Here is a 24,241-nt window from a genome sequence, read left to right on the forward strand (position 1 = left end):
CTTTAAAACACAAGCTTACTGAGCGAGCAAGCTAAACTAGTTTGAGAGAAGCAAGGTCATAATAGAGATGGAGAACTTTCTCTCACGTGTTATAGCTTCCATCGGTTCTCACTCGTGCGACAATACTGAGTCTTCATTCCAACTGGTCCCTTTTTCAGCTGATTTCACTAACTTGCACCATTTAAACTAGCAAGGAAGTCACTAGTTGGTGGAATCACCCAGTTGGGTGTTCGGTTGGAATATAAACCTGCGTCTTTGTGGCCCTGAGTGGGTCATGGTTGGAGACCCCTGGATTACAAAATATTGTCAGTGATTACCGAGTTCTGGCTCAGAATTTTTGAGAACCATGTGGCTTTTGAGTTGTTTTGTCATTAATTACCGTCTATCAAGATAATGTAACTGTCATTTTCACTACCCTGGTGATGCACAATGAAACCAAGACCTTATTGAAACTTTTCATTCAATATTCTCATTCACAGTGTAGATGATCCAGTCTTGTCACATGTTGTCATTCAAATTTAAGTTGCCTTTAAAAGTAAAGTAACAGTTTGTTTTAACACGATGCCAGCAGTCACTCTAGTAGGTAGAGATAAATCCTTTCACACAGGCAGTATCTCATTTTACAACAATGTATTTTTCTCATCCTTTTTTTTTTTTATCTTTGTCGTTATTTATTCAAGTCTTTGGCAGGATTCATTTCCAACATATAAGAATGTTAGTGTGAAGGTCTGTGTTGTGTGGTCCAGTTCAGCTTTGCAGTAGGAAACCAAGATACACCGACAGACAGATACGCTGATTGATTTACTGACAGACGCACCGACAGCCAGCCTGTCTCTTTCACATTGTGCCCAGTTTATCCCTGTGATCTTCTGGCCAATGAGATACACATTTTATTTGGGGTAAACGCATCACTTCCCTGTAGGACAACTCACTAATGAGTATCCTGAGTTGATTTTCTCTGCAGGGGAAGTTCATGTTGCTACAAATTGCTACCAGTTATTTTAATGTGCTGTTGCCAAACGGGTAGGGGGCAATGGTTGTTTTTTCACCAAGTCAAATCTAAAGGCTGTGCTGCAAAGTTAGAGTTCATTATTTTCGGTGGTAAAGGATTTTTTGTTGTGGTTTTTTTTAATCTATAAAGGCGGCTGTGTGTTTGTTTCTTTGTTTGCGGGTTCAGAATGTGTGCTAATACCTTTTCTTCCCATCTGCCAGTTGGAGTTCTCCCCTCAGACGCTGTGCTGCTATGGAAAGCAGCTGTGTACTATACCTCGAGATGCTGCATACTTCAGCTATCAGAACAGGTACTTGGGGGGAGGGGGGGCAGATTGAGCCATGTAGTAAGGGGTGGGGGGAAGGACATAGATTGATGGATGGATAATGGGTAGATGAAGGTTGTGTAGTAGGGTTGAATGGAAAGAAGGGAGCCGGAGCCAAACGACTTGCATATGAACACCCAAGCCATTGGTACGTGAAGGGGTAAACACTTAAGATGTTCTCAAGGGATTTTATTAAAGTTGATTGATTTACTTTCTTTAGGAGTAAATGTCCCTGCTTCATTTGTGTTCCCTGTTCTTTATTTTATTTGTACCTTCTTGTGCTTCCTCATGCTCTGGCATTTTAACAGTTGGTCCTCTAATCGCATTACTCCATTTATTCATATCTAGCGAAAATAAAGCCATAAATAGCACATCTAATATTTTTAAGATGCGGCCTGTCACGGGGCGTGTGAAAAGTGGTTGCTGATGGTTTCAGTGGTGCAAGACGGCAGAATGGAAGCAAAACCAAAACATTTTAACATTATCGTCTTTTTCTCCGTGACGAAACGGAGAAAATGCCTTTCTGTCTGATGTCTTGTCAGGATTCAGTAGTGTTCTCCTTCCCTCTTTTAGAATATAATTTGAACACCATAAGGCCTCACAGAATCGAGGCATTTTCTTAATTCTGGCGACAAAACGTGTGTATCATAATCTTGTCTGGTTTCCGCTCCATGTCCCTCAAAACCATTGGTAACCATTTTCGTCACACTGTGACAGTCTCTTTTAAACCTTAATGTTTGTATCTAAAAGATACTGTTTAAGTCGATGTCTCCCATCTTCACGCTCTCACGCCACCCTTGATAGGCCTACTGGAACATTCAAGGACCTTCTTTAAAATGAGCTGTTCTATATGTATGACATATGAACAAATGGACAGTTCTCTGTACCTTCTGTTCATATTTGTTCAGTGTCTGCATCATTTTCCATGCTACCACCCCTCTGCCTTCGCCTGCTGTCACCTCTTCAAACTCCTGCCTCCCTTTTACCCCCCCGGTTAATGCTGCTCTGGCTATGCTAGCTGTGATGTTGTGGTTGTTGTTGCTCATCCTCACTTGTCCAAATCGCTAATCTGTGTTTTGCCTTGGATTTCTGCTGTGTGTTGTCCTGGATGTCTGTCTTGTCCTGGTCTGTACCATCCGCATTGTCTGCTCTCCCTTCCAATGCCTGTGATGTCCGCATTGGTTTGCTTTCGCCTTGACCAATCATGCACCTCAAAACACACCCCTACACCCTCCCCCCTGCTCCACCCGCCACCAAACCCTTAATCCTGAATCATGATTGGCTGTTGTGATGACGACTCCCCTGCTGCCCTGTGCTTCTACTTCCTGCCTGCCCCGCTTGTCCTGCACTGCCCTGCCCATGTCCTGTCCTGATTGGTGGCTGCCTTCCCATGCGCTGTCTGTGATTGGCTGTGCTGTGGGGGACGCTGTAGTTCACCAAAATTTGGGCTTCTTGCTGACAGGTACCACTTCTGCGAGAAGTGTTTCAACGAGATCCAGGGAGAGATGGTTTCTCTGGGCGATGACCCCACACAGCCACAGACGTGAGTTCCTCTGCCTATTGACTTCGACATGATTTTCTCTCTGTACATGAGCCAGGAAAGACCAGGGCTTCGTTGGATGAAGTTTTCCCTAGATTAGAATTTTATTGCCTCTGAAAAGAACTTTGTGGTCCTCAGAGCTGAAATTTTCATGAAAATACCTTAAGAGTTGGAAAATGGCTCTAGTCAGCAGCCGAATCCTGTTGGCTTCAACTCCGATGGGCACTGGTAGAGGTAACAAACTGTTGTTCAGAGGTCTTATTCTGTTGTAAAAACATATATTTATTGGATAAAATTGGATTCTATATCCCTCTTAGCAAGTCAAATTATAAATTAAATCAGAGTGTGTAGTCTCCGATACCCAGCTTTAAGTTTGCAGGAAGAGAGTCTGTATAAACTGGAGGTTTGTCACATACTTTAGGAAGGACCTTTTTACAACCTTTGTAATAAAAATTATAAACAAGTTTGCCTTTGAGGGAGTAAGTGTACAGCCTCCCTTCCAAGTGTTGTAACCGTTGGTTTAACTTACGGGTAATTTAAATACTTTCACACTGGCTTAATGTTCCATGTGGGGTTTCCCTGTTGCAGCCTTTATTTCTACCCACGAGAAAGTGTGGATGTGTACAGCTGGACTGTGTCAGAGCTTTTAATCAACTTGACAGTTGGCTGTGATTTTGATATGGAAAACATGTGGTCTTTATATCATATTTCTCTTGCCCGTTGGGGAGAAAACCTTTTTTAGCATGTTTGTTTTCTTTATGATGTGTCATCCCTGCTGTATTTGTTGAGACTTTATGATGCATTGTCATTGCTTAGTCAGCTTAACGTATTCAGCCCTCCTATTGTATATAAACTCTTCATTTACAGCTTACTTCAGTCTTGTAACTCGCATAAAATCCTGCTGCGGTCACGAGGACCTTTTGTAAATCCAGTTAAGCAGAATTTTCCGCCATTGTTACTTGATTTTGGAGTGTCATCAGTCCTCTGTGGTGTGCGTTTCTCGTAACAGTGCAAAAAACATATTCAGACCTCTTCTGGTTTTAGAAAGTGCACAGGGCATCATCATGACAAACTTTCATAATTAAAAACTTTGGATATACAATAATTTTAAAGCAACAGCAGTAATTCAATACATTGTTTTGCTAATTTTTCAAATAAAAATAAAAATCCCCTATTGTGTTCTTGACCCAGTGACCATCAGTATGTCTCGTGTTGTGCTGCATGTCTTAATACCCCCTCTTGGGTCATTCCAGGTCTATTAACAAGGATCAGTTTGAGAAGAAGAAGAATGACACACTGGACCCTGAACTGTAAGTTCTTTCATTGTTCTGTAGCGCATAATGTTTCAAACTCTCATCCATTGCCGTTTAACGACTGCCATTAATGCATGTGGTCTGTCCATCATTCACCTCTAGTGTGCATTTTTAAGTCCAACTAATAATCTTCTTACAGTACATGCAAACAAATGCCCCTCGTGAATGCTTTTGTATTTGCACATCTTAGTGATTACTACTGGGTAGGTTTCCCCCGGGGAAAGATTATATTACAGATTATATGGCACATGGTGTTTTATGTCTTCACCACAAAAGCCAGTCGTAGAAGGTGGCAGGTAGTGTTGAGTTTGAAGAAGTGAAGTTGTCGTGTCTAGTAAGCAGATATGACAGAACAGGTTCGTAGATGACCTTTACCAGCCATCAACAACTTAAACTCAGGTTCAACGTTATTTTTACTGTGGTTTGTTGGGAAGGTGCTGACACAACAGTGCCGGCATCTCTCCTCCACACATGTCCAAACCATCTCAGTCTTGCCTCTCTTGCTTTGTTTCCAAACCGTCCAACCTGAGCTGCCCCTCTAATATACTCGTTTCTGATTTATGAGCCACATCTTTGATTTGGCAAAGATCTTACGCCAGATGCCCTCCCTGACGCAACCCTCCCCATTTATCTGGGCTTGGGACCGGCACAGAATGCACTGGCTTGTGCATCCTCAGCGGCTGGGATATATAGTGTTGTAATGCCATTGCTGTTCAAACCAACCGTAATCAAAAGAAGAGGAGCGTCTAATTTGTATGTGATATCTTCCAGGCTTGTGGAATGTATGGACTGCGGACGTCGAATGCATCAGATCTGTGTTTTACACAACGAAACGATCTGGCCACTAGGGTGAGTTACTCTTAAACACAGTAGGATTTCAAACTCGCACAGACGTTACCATGGCATGAATAGATGTAGCATATCTATAAACATTTCTGCATCCTGCCTTCACTTGAGGTTTTCAGTTTTCAACAGGCTGGATCTCCTTCTTATGATTCAGTCCATCTAGTTCCTACAGTCAGCTTAGTCATCCTCTGGTTTCTCCCCTCAGTTTTGTATGTGATGGCTGCTTGAAGAAGACGAATAAGACGAGAAAAGAGAACAAGTATGCTGCCAAAAGTAAGTTCCTCTTTCCTCCGTCCCTCCTCTTCCTTGACTTAATTTTTTGAATACATTGCAATTACCTACTTTGCTACTTTTTTAATTTAAAAATTAAATTAAATTTTTATTTGAAAAGGGACAGTGTACATTAGTCAACATTCAAACAAATGTAAATGTACCCGAGTTCGCCAAAAGGGTCATTTTCATCAGCAGTCTCATTGCCTGATGTTGTTAGGCATCCCTAGAATAATAAAAAATAATACATGTACAATAGTTAAAAACATACTACATTGTAATAAAAAAAATAAAACACATGTGAAAAGAGTTTCCCACAGAATTAGATTCTGTTTGTGGTGGCTACTGACGGGGGGATTTCTACTTCCACACCGTCGGAACAATCTTTGACAATCGTAACTTTTATGTATTCATTATCTGGGAAACATTCAATATCTATTAAAAGCTACATGAATGATTTAACTTGCGTTTTAAAATGGGGGGAAATGGCATCCGTGGAGCGCAGTGGTCTATTCTATTGCCTACCAACACGGGGATCGTTGGTTCAAATCCCCATGTTACCTCCGGCTTGGTCGGTTGTCGCTACAGACGTAATTGGCCATGTCTGCGGGTTGGAAGCCGGAAGTGGATATGTGTCCTGGTCGCTGCACTAGCGCCTCCTCTGGTTGGTTGGGGCACCTGTTCAGGAGGGAGGGGAACTGGGGGGAATAGCGTGATCCTCCCACGCACTACGTCCCTCTGGCGAAACTCCTCACTGTCAGGTGAAAAGAACCGGCTGGCGACTCCACATGTATCGGAGGAGGCATGTGGTAGTCTGCAGCCCTCCCCCGATCGACATGGGGTGGAGCAGCGACCGGGATGGCTTGGAAGAGTGGGGTAATTGGCCGGATACAATTGGGGAGAAAGGGGGGAGGGGTCCAGAAAAAAAATAATACGGGGGAAATGAAGTAATTCTTCATGTTTGTATGGGTGATCGCGCTGTGCACCATAAAAAATAATAATCACAAATAGGGGTATTGATGATAACCATGATATTGAAAAAAAATGAAATACTGATATAATGTTAATAAAACACGTGATAAAATCATGTAAGTAATCCAGTGCCTCTTAAATAATTTCCATTTCTTTCCGTTCTGGCTTTGTCTCCCTCCCCCGATGCGCCACACACACCAGACATGACACCGTGATGCGGTAACTAGCTAGCTAGCTACAACCACAGTGTGTGGCTACTACTGCAGTACAAAATCATGTCATGAAAAATGGAAAGAGGAAAGAATTATGCAGGAAATGGTCAGTGGACTTTAAATCACAGTATACCAGAGTGGTTAGTTGTCAGCCTGTGGTCTCACTCACAGACTCTGTCCCCTGCTCCCTGCAAGTGGTTGTGTTTCAGGTGACGTCGTGTTGATGGCAGATGGAAGGTCTTGTGGATCTTTTGTTTATCAGCTCATCTGGTTGCCTTTTCACTATCCATTAAGTGTAATTGTTGGGTTTTTTGTACTGTTTTGTACAGTTATGGTGACAGACTCTCCACCTCCCTACACACATGTTGAATGTAATTCATTTGCCAAAAAGGAGACGAAACAAACAATAAACAAAGTTAAAGATGAATTTGACTGATAGCATTAGTATTTTTTTCCCCAAATTTTTATAGATATTACGATATCATTATCGTGAATTCTTTTGTCCACAATGATCGTGTAGTGAAACTCTGATATCGTGACAGCCCTAATCACAAAATAACACTGGTTAAAGAAGGCTTCTAGTGAAGTGATCTGTGCTGTGGTTTGCTCAACCTCCCAAAGTCAGGGCGAAGCTACTAACCAGCTGTCGGGGTGGGTATGTTAGGCTTTATCAATACTCTTACCGGTTCGTTCTCATTACTAAATAATTGGGTTTTTTTTTTTTATTATAATTTTTAAAAAAAGAATAAATTAAGAACAAGATGACCGTTGATTTATATGTTAAATACAACTAAATACTGTTTCTAGAGCAGCAACAGTGATGTTCCCAACAGCAAAGTCACTATAAACTCTAGAATATCTCGCTGGAAAGAAATCTAAAATGTCAGTAAAATAAATAATATTCCTGACATCAACATACTGAGTGAAATTTAGAAAGACTGCAGAACATAGACATCAGTCAGTAGCAGTCATTCATCCTGTCCTCCGTCCTCCTCCCACTGCTGCTGCTGTGATTCACTGCCTGCATGCACCGCTGGCAAAGGGAGGAGGGGCTGCTTTGTCTCAGCCAGTAGCTACGTTTCAAAGAATTTGCCAGATTTGAAGATTTGTGGCAAACTAAGACAAGCGAGCTCCATACAGACAGCTTTTGTTTCACCTTGTTCGGAACATCAAAGAAGGTTGAATGCGTTCATCTGGATGCGTTTATTGACAGATACTTTTCATCGCTCAACTAAGTGACATCACTCAACATGCTAGGAGACTGCGGATAACAAAAAAGGGCTTTTCTACGTGCTTGTTGAACAGGTGCTTTGATAAAGCACGTTTTGGCCTTTTGCTATTTATTGCACATACAGTAACGAGCATCATTGACGTCAACTCAATTCATCTTTGAGTAATCTTCTCTTCTTCTGCTGTTCGATTTCATGATACATAATTCATTCCATAAATGAACATAATTGATTTTGTCCTTTGCAAAAAACTGACGTCTACGAAAGTTCTAGCAGCCTTTGCGTTTGTTCGCAGAATGCCTTCTGTAACTGTGGAGTCCCGGAATATATTGTGCTAAACCCCTTTCGTGCACATCACACTTTCAGTAATATAGCAAAACAGTTAAGTGGACAAAATGAATATTCGATGGCATGGAATGATGATAGTGTAGCGCATTCTGCATTTCGTGCTACAAAAGCATAAATGCTGGCCTAGGATATCACATGGACAGAATTACTTTTGTCTCCAAAATCAGTTTCCTTTGTCCACATAGAGCCAAAGTGCATTCAGCCATTTTACCACAAAATGAAAAGCACAACAGTCAATTAAGTGCACGACAGGAATTGTCCGTTTGGATTTCTGTGCATGAAAGTATGTGCTCTCTTCAACATTTTGTGAACACAATGCTAACGTGTTTTCATGGACAAAAGGTGTTACGGTGTTATATGGTTTCGCAATGAATTTATGAATTTTGGTCTATGAAAAGGGATCTGTTACACTTGGCGTCCCATAGTGAGTGAGTGCGTGGGTGTGTGTGGGGGTGGGTGGAGCATGCACTGAGCATGCAGCCCTGCCCTAGGCAGAGAGCAAAGGAGAGGACAGAGAAGCAGCACAATTCTAAATGATAAAATAGAAAATCAATTTGTGGAGGTCAATGTTGATATTGTGGCGGGCCACCGCAAATAAATCAATGTATGAGAAACACTCACAATACAGTTAAACAACATGAGTTGACAAAATCCAATAACAGATGATACAGGTATGGTACGAGTACAGTAATGTTAAAGGTGGATGAGAATAGCATCAGTGTTGACATTGTTGGTTCTCAATAAGCCATTCTTAACATTACATTGAATGAATAATAGGATGGAGACTCTCTAATTCATTTTTACTGAATTCCATTGATGTGATGATCTAAAGGAAAAGACAGCCTGGCTAAATGCAGTTTTTTTAGTGGGATTGTGCAGTCCCCTTTAGCTGCACCTCTAGTAGCTCTGTTTGCGGTAGATTTGAAGTTGATGAAGCCAGACAAGAGGAGGAGGAGCTAAACCATGTATAATCTTATAAACTAGGCAGATATTTTTTCAAGTCAATTTTATTTGTATAGCCCAATATCACAAATCACAAAGTTACAGCGATTACAACATCCTGTCTTTAGACCCTTGCATCGGATAAGGAACAACTCTCTAAAAAACACTAACAGGGAGAAAAAATAGGAAGAAACCTCAGGGAGAGCAACAGAGGAGGAATCTCTCCCAAGACTGATAACATGCAATGGATGTTGTGTGTACAGAATAAAATATTGAAAGAGGATAACAGAGTTATAACGGGATTATAAGATATATGAAGAATATCATGAGAAGGATGCCAAGCAGTGTAAGATGCCACCAGGAACAGCCTAGGACAGACTACCCATGCACACAGAGAAGACTGACATCACACCATTCACAATACATCGGAGAAGAGATAAGAAAAGACATAAGTCACACATTGGAGAGAGATGTTTATATTTGATGGGGTTTTCCGAGCTAAGCAGATCATATTTCTCTAGAATATGGCAAAAATAAAAACTGAATGGCTTCTTGTTTAAAGTTTTCAGTGCTTGTTTTTATGACTCCAGTGGTATTAGACCAACATATCGGACAATAGGTGATGTGGGAAAGAACCATTGAGGTGAAAGTATATCTTGGCTGCCTCAGTTGATAGGAAGTTTCTGGTAAACCTGTAATATGCCAAACTGAACTTCACTTTACTACAGATTTTTTTATGAGGGTTTTGAAGCTGAAGTTTGAATATATATGTACTCCTAAATATTTGTATTGAGACAGCTTGTATTCTCTCTCCTGAAATGAGAATATCTTGCTCTAAATCTAGGCTGTGGCCTTATGAGAAAAATGCACACCGTTTTTGACACATTCTGTTACAAACAACGTTAGTTAAGCCAGCATATGAACTTCAACATAACACCTGTTAGCTTGATTGCAACCTCTTTTGCAGTTTTACTGTTTGTAAAAATAACTATCATCAGCATACATTAAGATATCAAATTTTTCATACACACAGAAGGCAGATCGTTAACATGCTGAACAGGAGTGGGCCCAGTATAGAGCCCTGCGGGACACCGGTTGATAGATATAGGGGGTTAGATTTATAATTATCGATTTTGACAAGTTGGGAACAGAATGAGAGGTAAGATTTGGTATGGTTGAAAAACTGTGGAAAAGTTGAAGTTGGGTAGTTTATGGAGTAGGTTTTTATGAAAAGCTGCTGACTGCTTTCTGTAAATCAAGGAACATGGCCCTCACAACCCTGCCTTTGTCCATTAACTTAACTTTTTCTATGAAGTAACATGTAGCTGTTTCTGTCGAGTGATTAGCCCTGAATCCAATTGTATTTGTTAAAGTGGGAAGGAGCTATTGTTGAGATGGTCAATGATTTGTTTGACAGCCAGTTTTTCAAATACCTTTGATACCATGGGTAAAATACTGATGACCTGTAGTTAGTGGTCAGAAGAGGGTGACCACCTTTGAATATAGGGGCCACAACCGCAGGCTTCCATGAGTTAGGAAACCTCCGTTGAACCAATGAAGTATTAATGATATGCATTAGTGGGTTAGCGATTGAGGAATTGATCTCTTTCAACATGAGTGTGTCCATACCATAGATATTCTTTGCCCTGAAAGACTTGAGAGATGCAACCTCTGTCTCATATACTGGTCTTAATGCTAGTGTGGCTCATTAGTATTTACAGTACACGCATTGCTTTGTTGAACTGTGAAACTTCAGGCTACGGTAGCCACTGACTCAACAAAATATTGACACATCAGCCGGACTCTGTAGGATTGTGTCATTTACCTTTTAATTCAATTAGCTTTGTTATGATATTGTTTTGACCATTTAATTTTTTAATCTGCTTTTGAGTTACCATGAGATTTTTCAATGATTGTGATGAAGAAGTATCGCCTTGTTTTCCTTTTCCTTCTTTCACCTAAACTACTTGGAGTTCATCTTCCGTCTGAAATGACATGCACATTTTCATTACATTTTTCTCTTTGAACAGGTTTACTTGCAGACTGATAACACAATCATAAACCAATAAAGGCATTACTCTTAATAGTCTGTCAAGTCAAGTCAATTGTATTTGTATAGCCCAATATCACAAATTACAAATTTGCCACAGTGGGCTGTATTTAGTTTCCCTTTTGATCTTTGTGTTACAGTCCTGTAACAGTCCAGTCCATACATATAATAATACCATCTCTCAACCTGCGTCTCTCTCCACACAGGGTTGCCCCAGACAAAGCTGGGTTGTTTCCTGGAGGGGAGGGTGAATGACTTCCTGAAGCGGCAGGGCCACCCTGAGTCAGGGGAAGTTTTCATCCGAGTGGTCCATGTCTCTGACAAAGTGGTGGAAGTCAAACCAGGCATGAAGTCCAGGTACAGAAAAGAGATGCCTAATAATTTGTCCACATCCAAAGTCTGAGATGCTTGTCTAGTTTTTTGCGATGTCGTGAGCATATCGGATGGATGGCTAAAAGATTTATACAGCACAAGATGAAAGAAAGATTAAGATTAACTTTATTCAGTCTCAAGGTTGAATATTACCCTTACATTAACCTTCAATGCCCCCACCATACTGTTACTAAATTCCTATTTTCAGGCTACCAGTTGTAAGACTGAAATGTTTGCAGCTTAAGATCTTAATCCAAAACTAACTTCGCAGCAGTCAGAAGCAGAATGAGGCTTTAGGATCAAGTGTTTATCATCACATTCAGATTCATAGAGATTTTAAATCTTACATATCAGTGGGTTTGAAGTCCCAACAAACTGAAAGTCATATATGGGGAGACCTTGCAGCTCAACTAGGTAGGCCAGTACTGGGTTGGCTCTGGCCTGACAGCAACGTTCTAGGTTTGAGGAAGATCCGTGACAAATCCTGCATGTTATGCCCTCCTTCTACTCCATCTTGTCTTAATTTCACTTTCCTCTCCAAAAAAAATAAACATTGACCCAAAAATAATCTTTCCAAATAAATATTAGGTGTGGTAACTGGTTTATATTCATCAAAGAATCATTGTGGTTTTAATACTTCTGCTGCATTTAGTAACGGCAACATGACTTTCTTGATGTTGAACATGTCACTGTAATTATCATGTTATTTTATTACTATATACAGTTTCTTTATTTAACTTACAGTAAACGAACACCATTGTCATCCACTTATCTCCAGGTTTGTGGACAACGGTGAGATGGCAGAGTCTTTCCCATACAGAACCAAAGCACTGTTTGCATTTGAGGATATCGATGGAGCGGATGTTTGTTTCTTCGGCATGCATGTCCAGGAGTATGGCTCTGACTGCCCTCCCCCCAACCAGAGGTGAGCGCGTCACAGTGTTAAAACTGTATTTCACAAGAATTTTAATATTTACATGTGGAAAGAACCCTGCATTTATTAAAATAGTGTCTGCCTTTTACTTTTGTTAAGAGCTCAGACTTAATCTTGTAAATGATCAAATCCTTTTGTTTGCTTTTTCCCGTTAGGCGAGTGTACATCTCCTATCTGGATAGTGTGCACTTCTTCCGGCCTCGCTCTCTGAGAACAGGAGTCTACCACGAGATCCTCATTGGCTACCTGGAGTATGTCAAGAAGTTAGGGTGAGTACTGATATTAACACCGTTTCACAGCTGTAATAATACACTGCTTTGACAGTGTAAAAAATTAACAGTAAAATAGGTTTGGTTGTGTTTTTCCATTGAAAACATTTTTCCAGTGTTTTGGTATTGCTCAGTGGCTTGTGATACCCTCTAACAAAAATTGACAGATTAAAATATTTTCAGAACTGGTATTGTTTTTGAATTTCAAGTGTTGCCCAGTCATTTGTTTGGCTTTTCCATGAACTATTTGTTTTTGTTACTCTCTGAATGCTCCCAATTTTTCGGGTGTTTCGTTTGTTCCTCAGCTACACTACAGGTCATATCTGGGCCTGTCCACCCAGCGAGGGGGATGACTACATATTCCACTGTCACCCTGTGGACCAAAAGATTCCCAAGCCCAAACGCCTACAGGAGTGGTACAAGAAGATGCTGGACAAGGCTGTGGCAGAGAGGATAGTGCATGACTACAAGGTATGGGGCTGAGGACTCAAGTCCAGAGAGTATGGAACATGTTGCTCCATTATGTGGCCACACCCAACACACTTCTGATATAGTTGAATATTTGTCAGTTAGCCAGTTTGGTTGTGGATTTCAAAATGTAGCTAGAATCTAAAGACTTGATCCAATTTCTGTTAGGTTTTTGTTACGCAAATTTTATATTGTAACATTTGGGTCAGAGATGGTAAAACTTGTATGTTTTTATCTTCCATCTCCATTGACCAAGCTAGCAAACAAGGAATTGAGTCTTGTGTTAACATATTGCTTCTGATTGGCTGAGCAGACTACAGGCTTGACACTAGAAGGTGTGGTTTCATCAGATGTCTTCTAATTGGTGCAGCTGATCACAGGCTCTTGTTTCGTATTCCCAGGAAACCAATGATGTAAAAAAGCGGCAATAACATGGAAATAATGACCAAATTTGGCTTCATGTTGCACTTTTAAATTGACAACAGAAGGGTACATCCCTTGTGGATATGTGTTGTTCTATCCAAGGTGGAATATGCCTAAAATGAGTGATGGAGATGAAAATATGTAAAAATGGTGCAAGTGCAGATCTGTCAAGCATGCACTGTCTGCATTACTCCACAGGCCATTGTGGCTAATTGGTCTTTTTTTTGCAACTTTCACTACAGTCAAAAAAAATTTTTAGAAAAGAATAATTCAAATAATGCTTGGTCACCTACTAATATGGCAGACGGGAGACGCACGTACCAGCCAATGGAAAAATTAACCAGGATTTAGATGTTTGTAATTTTCCAACTAAAAACGGCAGTGTTCCCGCCTGAAATGCAAGGGGATGAACATTAATGACAGAAAGTAAAGTGCATGTATACATGAAAATCATTACTGCTTATATTACTGGTTTATGCCCACATCCAGCTCACTGCATCTCCCATTTTCTCCTTCAGGATATTTTCAAGCAGGCGACAGAGGACCGTCTGACCAGCGCCAAAGAGTTGCCTTACTTTGAAGGTGACTTCTGGCCCAATGTACTGGAAGAGAGTATCAAAGAGCTAGAGCAGGAGGAGGAGGAGAGAAAACGAGAAGAGAACAGCACTTCTAATGAAAGTATCGATGTAAGTGTTAAACAGTCCTGTTATTAAGAGGCATGAGGGAGAGCGCACAGTTAAAGCACTCCAAATAACAATCACTGACAAAACACTCACTGGCAAATTCACAAAACGATTGTGCGGCTTTTGCGGCCACTAAACCTTCACAAATAAGACAAAAAGAAACTAAGTCTCAAAGCACCTGCCAAGGGTGAAATACACCCCTAACTGTGCTGCCAAGCAAATAGCGTTGCGGTGCACTAATGCAATTTTCACGTATTTATATTAGGTAATACACATACATTTGATGCAAAATTGGGCCCCTTTCTATGCAAATAAGCCTCATTGCAAAAAAAAATCCAATTCACAAACGCCTGTGCTAATAGCCACACACAGTTAGAGTGAAAATTATTAGTGTCTTCAGAGTTGGTGGTAACTGAAACGCATTTATAACGGGTGTCACGCCCAGACTTTCGTGATCATGGCAGCAGTGATTGTGGCCAGGTGAAGGCATCGTTGTGCCAGGCATTCTCTTGAGTGGATATTTCAAAGGAAAATATCACTTTTTGATTTAACTAAGACCGAAATCATTCACAGACACAGGGGTCCAGCAATTTTTGTTATACTTGATGACATTGAACCTTCCTACTGTGTTGTTGGTGTAAAGCCACCAATTATACTCTCCACAAGAATAATTGCAATCAGATGCAAAACAAGGGCAAATTTCACTCCGCTGTAAAACTTAATGGGTTTGTGTGCGCTGTGATATCATTTGCATAATATCTTTTCTGAATTGGACCTTGAGAAGGGGCAGATAGCGGTTGTAGGTGATACCCAATTCATGGTGCTATCATTCTTTGTGAATTTGCCTGTCAATACAGACTGAGTCTTAGAAAAACGAGACATCCATAGGTAAAAACAGATGAAAGAGGAGGGGGAAGTGACAGGTTTGGATAATGGATGGATGGATGGATGGATAATTACAATTGAATGAAGTTCTTTCAATTCAAATATCCCAAGATATGAGTGGAAAGTATTGTTCTTGCAACTGCATTTATAGCTTCTTTCTTTTAAATTTTTTTATACTCGGATGTTGGTTAACCATGTCATGTGATATGCTACTTCAGTACACTTTAACAAAAATATTACTGGGACCACTACAAAAAATTGAAGATGAACATTTAATATCAAGGAATTCACATTATAGACACCTACCACTGACTATCCCTGTAAAAAAAAAAATGGCCACAATTTCAAACATTGCCCATACACAGTCCAGCCATATACTAGGTTCTGACCTAGTTTTTTTTTTTTTCTTTAAATTTATTTGTTTTTTTTTTTTTTCCTTTTCTCCCAATTTAGTGGCCAATCAATCCCTATTTTAGTTCAAACACCCACCCTCGTACTGTATGCGTTTGCCAACTGCATCTCTCCGGCCGGCAGTCTCGAAGAAGACGCCTCCCCACTTTCGTGACAAGGCGAGTCCAGGCCGAACCACTGCTTTTTCCGACACACACAGAGATGCATTCATATGACAAACACAAGCCAACTCCGCCCCCCTCCCGAAGATAGCGTTGCCAATTGTTGCTGCTTCGTCGAGTCCGGCCATAGTCGGATCTGACGAGACCGGGGCACGAACCCGTCTCCAGTGGGCAACTGCATCAACACAAAGCCGATGCTTAAGACAGCTACATCACCGCGGACGACCTAGTATTTTTTTATCTGATACATGTTCCTCCCTGCTTCCCAAAACAGGCTACGAAAGGTGACAGTAAAAATGCCAAGAAAAAGAATAACAAGAAGACGAGTAAGAACAAGAGCAGCCTTAGCCGGGCCAATAAGAAGAAGCCAGGGATGCCCAATGTCTCCAATGATCTTTCCCAGAAACTCTACGCCACAATGGAGAAACACAAAGAGGTATGGGGAAAGGAGGGACATTTTGTGGGAATCCAAATCTAATCTATAATAATACTTTTAATAATCATAGCTTTTTTAAAATCTATACTATATTTATATATTTATAGAAAGTATAGAATAAAGGTTTCTTTACAATGACAACTGTCTTACTCATTTTTATTTGATAGTGTCTGTTACTAATAAGAAACCAAATGAGGTTTCTTTATCCGGTGTTTATAATGTCATGAATATTATGTGTTCTATCCATGTCCTCTGTGAAGCCTCTCTAACCCAGTCAATTAGCCCCTACTCCTCACACTGCCTTTGTACAACTATGAAAAGCATATGATTTACATGTTTATTCTAGATGCTTTTCAGCCCTTATTGGGCTTACATTTAGCAAGGGAGGTCCAAGAGGTAATGGAATCCAAAGTCCTGGCAGTATTAGTGCCATGCTCTAGCCATTGAGCACAGGGAATTTAACCCCTAACCCTGTTAATTTTATATTCAAAATCAGTTTTATTAACAAAGTAAGTTTGCATATATAAGAAGTTAGTCTTGGCTGGTTGCTTAAAGTATTAGGTTGAACATAAAGCAAATTTTTTAAGAACTGAATGTAAGAACAAAGTTCACAAGAAGACAAACAATAAAAAGTAATAAGAAATGATTTTGGAAAGGAATTGTTTGGAAGCAATCGGATACTTCCTGTACAAAATGCACATGGTCTCCATTACTCTGTTAGAACAGAGAAGTTCCTCCTTTGTTTTGTTTTGTTTTTTGGTTCCTAAATTCAACAACAGTAAACAAAACAGGGAGCGGCATAGAGTGGCTGCTGTCCATGATGGCACATAGGAACGTCACACTAACCATGTTAATGTTGGTGCCACATTCTGCCTGTCTTGGACCGCACCTCCTCCCCCTTGTCCCCTCCTCTTCTAGGTGTTCTTTGTGATCCGGTTGATTGCAGGCCCCATGGCCAACTCTCTTCCCCCCATCACGGACCCAGATCCACTGATGGCTTGCGACCTGATGGATGGCCGCGATGCTTTCCTGACAATAGCTCGCGACAAACATCTGGAGTTCAGCTCCTTGAGGAGGTCCAAGTGGAGCTCAATGTGTATGTTGGTGGAGCTCCACAACCAGAGCCAGGATCGCTTTGTCTACACCTGCAATGAGTGCAAACACCACGTGGAGACACGGTTCCACTGCACAGTCTGTGAGGTGAGGAACGGGATGGAAGGAGGGGAGTAAGACTTAATCATTCTGTGTGACACATTCTGCCACCTACAGTTATTACACATCACACTGTGCAATGTGATAAGGTTAAAAATCTTTATTAATCTGTCCGGATTGTACAATTGGCAAAAATTCTGATGACACACAATGCAAATCTCTCCATGCTACATCACCCAATAGAGCAACAGCACATAAGGGGTGTGTCACGAGTTGTTGTTCGGGAGCTATATTTCTGAACAACAACTGTTGATGTGACAGCAGTATTGCTTTGTGCAGTAAAAAGATGAGGAATAGGACAGACAACAGAAAGTTGATGAGGGAACACTGTCTTCACCAGCATGATTTGCATTTGTGGTTATAATCCTGTACCATGTGGTATGTCATTTCTGGCAACATTCCAGTCAGTCACGGAGATCAGCTTGTCATACCTGCCACACCACGTTAATGAGTTCAAAACAATTCTGAACCTGGTAGAACTCTACGGCAGTCCAAGATGGATGTAGACCCTGTCATAATCAACAAGACTTAAGAAAACGTGTGGTACCAAGGCTTTTGCCTGTGATACGAGATGTTTGTTTGCATTAGACGGGCTGAAACTGCAAAGCCTATACTAGGGGTGTAACAGTACACATATTTGTACTGAAAATTTTCGGTATGGGTCTATTGGTTTGGCACGCATGTGTACAGAACAAATGCAGCGTTGCTTTGTCCACTGCATGTATGGAACTTTTTTTGTGTGCGGAATTTGATTTAAAACTCCCAAGTTTCCCCTTTAGCAACTTTTGCAAAGGGCCGGATGTTGTGCTTTCAACCCACCCACTAAGCATGCACGCACACATGCACATGCTTCAGAGAGACTGCAGGGAATTTAGCACAGCGCAGCCTCGTAGTTGTGACAAACGCAGATAAACTAGAGCTTAGTGCGCGCAGATCTGTCCTTTCTGCAAACATGGTCCATCCATCCATTATCCGAACCGCTTATCTCTCGGGGTCGCGGGGATGCTGGAGCCTATCCCAGCAGTCATTGGGCAGCAGCTGGGGAGACACCCTTGACAGGCTGCCAGGCCATTCTGCAAACAACGTAGAGAAGTTAATTTTTCTGGGGGGGACAAACATGAAAATACGATGACTCTCAGTAGAAGCTGGGACTCGTTTCACAGCCCTAATGTGAAGCTGAAAGCTGCTAATGTGAATACAAGTACGGTGCAGTTCAAGTACAATTAATTTTCTAAATGTTGCACCTTAATAAATATTTAATTTGTTATATTTTTTTATTTGAGAAAACATTTGTTGCACAGTCCTAATGAGAAGCTGAAAGCTGTTTATGTGAATACAAATAAAATACAATTTAAGTGCAGTTAATTTTCTAAATACTGCACCTTAATGTATGTTTATTTTATCATATTTTTATTTATTTGAGAGAATATTTTGATTTACTTTTTTATTAGTAGATTGCAGCCGGTTGCATTAGTATTGACAGACTTTATTTTTATTTATTTTTTTATTTATTTAAGAAAGACAGAGCCATAGTTTGTTCAGTAAACCACTGTGTAATCAAAAAAAAAAAGCAATTTGGTTTCTTTTCCCCCCTGCTGTACCCAAAATGTACCGAACTGTGACTTCAAAACCTGAGGTACCTACCGAACCGTGATGTTTGTGTATTGTTACACCCCTCGTCTATAAAAGGCTTAAGTGAGCTGTGGTGGACAGGGATGGAGGATGTTTGAATAAATGTTTGCCCCGACAGTAATTCATTCATCCTGTCAGTGAGTCTGATTGTTTGTCTTTATGACAAAGACGAAGCGTTTTAAAACTTGAACTTTTGTAAGGCTGGAAAATGTTGCGGTCTTGGTGCGCTATTGGTTATAGTAAAATTGCACTGCCAGGGAGGTGGTTCTAAATCACTTATACATATTTTTAGCCAGCATTTACCTCACCCTTCTCTTTCTCTCACTCTGTCCCAGGACTACGACCTGTGCATCACCTGCTACAATTCTAAGGGCCATGAGCACAAGATGGAGAAGCTGGGCCTCGGTTTGGACGACGAGAGCAGCAACCAAACGGCTGCGGCCACACAAAGTCCTGGAGACTCCCGCCGGCTGAGCATACAGCGCTGCATCCAGTCTCTGGTGCATGCGTGCCAGTGCCGCAACGCCAACTGCTCCTTGCCCTCTTGCCAGAAGATGAAGAGGGTGGTGCAGCACACCAAGGGCTGCAAGAGAAAGACCAACGGTGGCTGTCCCATTTGCAAGCAACTCATCGCCCTGTGCTGCTATCATGCCAAGCACTGCCAGGAGAACAAGTGCCCCGTCCCGTTCTGCCTCAACATCAAGCACAAACTCCGGCAGCAGCAGTTGCAGCACAGGCTCCAGCAGGCCCAAATGCTGAGAAGGAGGATGGCCAGCATGCAGAGGGTAGGTCAGCCTCCCCTTGGTGGAGCGCCTGGAGGGAATGGGGGCTTACCTTCACCAGGAGCCAATAACAACAACGGCGCCACTGGTCCCAGCACCCCTACATCTGTAGGCACACAGCCCCCCACCCCTCAGACCCCGACCCAAGGGAGCATGCCTGCGCTCCCCCAGCAACAGGGGGTTGGGATTGGCGGAATGGGCGGCATGGGGACACCTGGACAGCAGCAGCTACAGCAGCCAGCCGGTGCCATGCCTCCTCAGCACCACCTCCATCACCAGTTTCAGACAATGGGTGGAGGAGCCGGAGGTGGAGGCGGGATGATGAGCTCTCCCCAGCCCCCCAATGTTCAGCAGCACCCGGGTGGTCTGCCCCCGTACAACCCCAGACCACCAGGAGCCTCTCCGCTTCATCAGTCCATGGGGAAACCAGGGCTAGGTGCGACCACCCCTCCCCAGCAACAGCAACAGCAGCCCACCCCAGGACAGGGATCCCTCCCTGTGCAGGGTCAGCAACAAGGTCCTCCGCTAGCTGCAGTGGAGACGGCCCTGAAGATCCAACGTCTAGCAGAGACCCAGAGACAAATGGCTCAGGCTCAGGCCCAGGCCCAGATCCTGCAGAGACAGGCTCAGGGTCAGGGGGGCGTGATGCCTCCACACCCTCACCACCAGAATCCCCAGGCTCAGATGGGCATGCCTCACCCTGGGGCTGGGATGGTAGGGGCCCAGGGCATGCCACCCCAGGCTCAGGGAGTAGCTGGCAGGACTATGTTAGACCCACAGCAGCAAGGAATGCTTGCAGGGATGCAGCAAGGAGGTGCTCAATCCCAGCTGCCCCCTCAAGTCCAACAGCAGCTCCAGCAGGTCCAGCAGGGAGGTGGCGGGCAGATTCAGTCTCCAAGCCAGCAGTGGGGTGCGGGTGGGCCAGCCATGAACACACAGCAGAGGCCAGGTATGATGGGTCACATGACTCCACAGCAGCAGCAAGCAGTTGCCCAGCAACAACAGCAACAGCTGCCCCAGCAACAGCAGTCACAAGCTGCCAACCGTGGGTTGATGCAGCTTATGGGCGGTCCAGGGGGTATCGTGGGGGCTGCTACTGCAATGGCTGGGGCAGCTGGATCAGGAAGTCTCCCTCAGGCGGCGCTACAAGAACTCCTTCGAACCCTCCGCTCCCCAAGCTCCCCCCTCCAGCAGCAGCAAGTCCTGAACATCCTCCGCTCCAACCCCCTGCTCATGGCAGCTTTCATCAAGCAGAGAACAGCCAGGTACCAAGGAGCTCAGGGTGCCGCTGGAGGAACAGGAGTGCCACCGCAGGGTGGTCCTGGAGGTGTGAGGTTTCAGGGGGCGGCAGTCGGGCTTCCAGGGGCAGGAGGAGCTGGGGGGCCGGGTGGTAACCCGCTGGCCAACATAGATGGACAACAACAAGTTAACGTGACCCAAAGCGCCCAGCCAGGGATGAACATGGCTCAGGGTGTAGGAGGGGCAGGCAACATGCCCACCATGGCTCAGCTTCAGCAGCTACAGCAACAACAGCAGCAGCGCCCGATGTTGCCTGGGAACCTGCAACAACAGCAGCAGCAAATGGCTGCACTACAGCAGCAGCAGCAAGGTGCAATGCAACCAGGCCAACAGAGCAACATGTCCAATATGAATCCACAGTTCAGAGAGCTAATGAGACGACACTTGCAACAGCAGCAGATGGGGAACCATGGACAGTTCCAGCAGCCTCAGGGTCTTCAGCAGCAAGGCCAGCAGGCGTTCATGCAGCCAGGGCAAGGGCAGCAGGGGATACCCCCATCATCTCAGCCCCAGCCTGTTGGAGGAGGAGGAGTAGGAGTTCCCCAGCAACAACAAGGAGTTCCCCAGGGTGCACCAGGACAGACAGCACAGCAGCCAGGCTACCCAGGCTCCATGTCCCACCAGCAGGTGGCTGCAGCTCTTCAGCAAAGGCTACAACATCAGATACAAATGCAGCAGCAGCAGCAGAATTCAATGGGTGGGCTCCAAGGACAGGACGGGGGGAACGCTGCAGGAGCAGGAGGACCTCAGCTCCAGCCTGGACAAGGAGGACCAGGTCAGGGCCAACCCCAGCAGGGGGGAGTTGGCAGCGGGGGTGGAGGTTCCCAGCAGACACAGAGTTCCCAAGCTATACTTCACCAGGCCATCCAACAAAGGCTCCTGCAGCAGCAGCACCTGGGTGGGGGGTCTCCAGCCCAGCACAGCAGTCCCATGAGTCCTCAGCAACAGTTGGCCCAGTCCCCTCACCCTCATCTACAGGGGCAGGGAGGTCTAGGTCCTGCTGGGTCGCTCAGCAGCCAGGTCAGATCTCCTCAGCCCTCCCCACGGCCCCAGTCCCAGCCTCCTCACTCGAGTCCCTCCCCACGCATGCAGCCCACCTCCCAGCCCCAGCCGTCCCCCCACCGCATCTCCCCACAGACCCAGACCGGCTCACCTCATCCTGGCCATCTTGGTCAGCAGCATCACCCTGGTATGGCACCGCCGCCTCAACCCCAACAGCAGCCGCCATCGCAGCAGCAGCAGGGTAACCCAGTGGAATCAGGTCAGTTTGGGTCGGACCAGAATGCCATCATGTCCCAGCTGAGTGGGATAACTGGGATGCATGGGGGGCAGGGAGGCCAGTCGGACATGTTGGGAGGGAATACCAACAACAGCAGCAATGGCAACAACAAAAATAACCAGGAAATAGGAACAAATATGAACCACAACAGCTTAGACCTAATGTAGCCTAGAGTCCATCCTGTCACGTCGCGCTCTCTCTCTCTCTCTCTCTCTCTCTCGCTCTCTGTTTCTCGCTCTATGTCTCGATGATGATGATGAACTGTTTTGAAACAGAACAACGGGAAATAATGGCTTTCGGGCTTTTAGAAGCTTTTATTTTTTATTTAAATATTTTTCTGATGTACAAATGAGAAGAACTGAACCTTCCTTCCTATGGGAGCTGCAACATAAATCTTAGAAGTCAATAAATGAATAAATTAAAATGATGGTAACTTATTGCTGTTAATATATATCTATATATTTTTGCCAATTGTGTACAAAAAGTTGGACGGGGAGGTATTTTGGGTCGGAGTTGTTTCTTCCTTGGTCTACGACACGTGATATTTTTGAGGACTGAGAGTTTTGCCTTTTTTATGAATATTTTTAAGATTTTAAATGTGGCGAAAAATTAAAGTGAGTTGTTATGATGTACCTTTTCCTCGTTTTGGTTTCCTCCTCCAGTACCCAGTCATGATTGTATCTGTTTAGCAGAGAGGGGTTTTTTTTTATTTCCTATGATATAATCCTCGCGGTTTGTTTTGTTTTGTTTTTGACTCGAAACCAACGATGACATATCCTACTTTACCGGGAAGCTTTTCTCTTGGGCGACCGCAACAATTCATCTGCACAGAAGATCTATTTTTGTTAATTACTGTACAGAAGTCAATCAGATGGAGATGAAGATGACTGTTTTTTATGGGTTTTTGGAGATCAGAGTTGAACCTCCACAGTGTTGGCGGAGTACAGGAGGGGAATACGGTGGCTCCGGTCGGATTCTGGTGGGGGGGGGGGAGAAAAAAAAGACTGAAATCCTGGAGCAACTTCTCCGCCTGCCTTTCATCCCCTTTGGGTTCTTTTTCCCTTCTCCTTTCTATGAATGTTCACTCCCATCATTTTCCCCCCGCACCACCTCACCCCAACACTGACACTCCACAGCAGAGACGGGCGGAGTCTGGCCGGGTGGATGCTGATGGCAGCGGTGCGCCTCCTCCGTCTCGAGCGTTCCCGTTTTGAAGTCTTTTGTATATAATCAGGTGATCTGTGATGTGCCGGGGGGGAGGAGGAGGAGGTGAATGGAGTTCTGGGGAGGGATGGTGTAAAAGGGGGGTCCTGGCGGGACGCCCCTCGAGTCTCTCACGCCCGTTTCGGTCCGCAGCGTCATCTCCTTCCCTTCCACCCTCGCAACCATTAATTTAAGAGGTTATTACTGTACAAAGTGAGGAAGCGATGGACTGAAGCGCCGTTTTGTTCTTTTTGTAGTAAAAATGAAAAGCGTTAAAAATGAGGAGCTGTACAAACGTTCGAGACCCCGAGCAGCAGACGGGACTTCGTGCCTGCCGCTCGTTTTACTTCGTGTTTGGATTTTCTTTTCTCTCTAGTGACAAAGAATACTCTGAGCTACTGTACAGTATTGATATTTTGTAAAGGTACCGTGTGGGGTGGGGTGGGGCGGGGCAGGGGGTGGGGTCGTAGGTTGTGAGCACCGCTGCGCCTTTCTACGTGTATTTTTGACTGACGTCTTGGGGGGGCGGGGGGGGGTTAGGGAGGTAATTATAACAAGTCTCTCACACACACACACACACACACTGCAGCGTTAACCACGTGACACTCGGGACAGGAAAGACGTGCACAACCAGACGGAGGATGGGCGGGCGGCGGGAGGACGGAGGGTGGACGGACAGAGTTTAGATTTTTGGTCTTTTAGCTTTTTACGGGAGAGGACTGAAGACACAATATTCACACGCTCACTATTTTTG

At 43.8% G+C, this 24,241-nt stretch overlaps 1 protein-coding gene across 1 annotated transcript in view; it reads left to right on the plus strand.

Annotated features, from left to right (window-relative positions):
- The window catches only part of ep300a (E1A binding protein p300 a), a 43,919-nt gene extending 20,406 nt beyond the window's left edge, over positions 1 to 23,513 (plus strand). Inside the window, exons 19-31 of the mRNA XM_056296590.1 lie at positions 1,213 to 1,301; positions 2,779 to 2,859; positions 4,110 to 4,166; positions 4,941 to 5,018; positions 5,221 to 5,288; positions 11,245 to 11,395; positions 12,189 to 12,335; positions 12,500 to 12,613; positions 12,919 to 13,084; positions 14,023 to 14,190; positions 15,919 to 16,080; positions 16,999 to 17,280; positions 19,260 to 23,513. Of these exons, the coding sequence (XP_056152565.1) occupies positions 1,213 to 1,301; positions 2,779 to 2,859; positions 4,110 to 4,166; positions 4,941 to 5,018; positions 5,221 to 5,288; positions 11,245 to 11,395; positions 12,189 to 12,335; positions 12,500 to 12,613; positions 12,919 to 13,084; positions 14,023 to 14,190; positions 15,919 to 16,080; positions 16,999 to 17,280; positions 19,260 to 22,451 (4,755 nt within the window). The 3' untranslated portion in view covers positions 22,452 to 23,513. The remainder of the gene's footprint in view (positions 1 to 1,212; positions 1,302 to 2,778; positions 2,860 to 4,109; positions 4,167 to 4,940; positions 5,019 to 5,220; positions 5,289 to 11,244; positions 11,396 to 12,188; positions 12,336 to 12,499; positions 12,614 to 12,918; positions 13,085 to 14,022; positions 14,191 to 15,918; positions 16,081 to 16,998; positions 17,281 to 19,259) is intronic.
- The last annotated feature ends 728 nt before the right edge of the window (positions 23,514 to 24,241 follow it).

The sequence above is a fragment of the Lampris incognitus genome, chromosome 17 (assembly GCF_029633865.1).
Source record: "Lampris incognitus isolate fLamInc1 chromosome 17, fLamInc1.hap2, whole genome shotgun sequence".
Classification (NCBI taxonomy): Eukaryota; Metazoa; Chordata; class Actinopteri; order Lampriformes; family Lampridae; genus Lampris; species Lampris incognitus.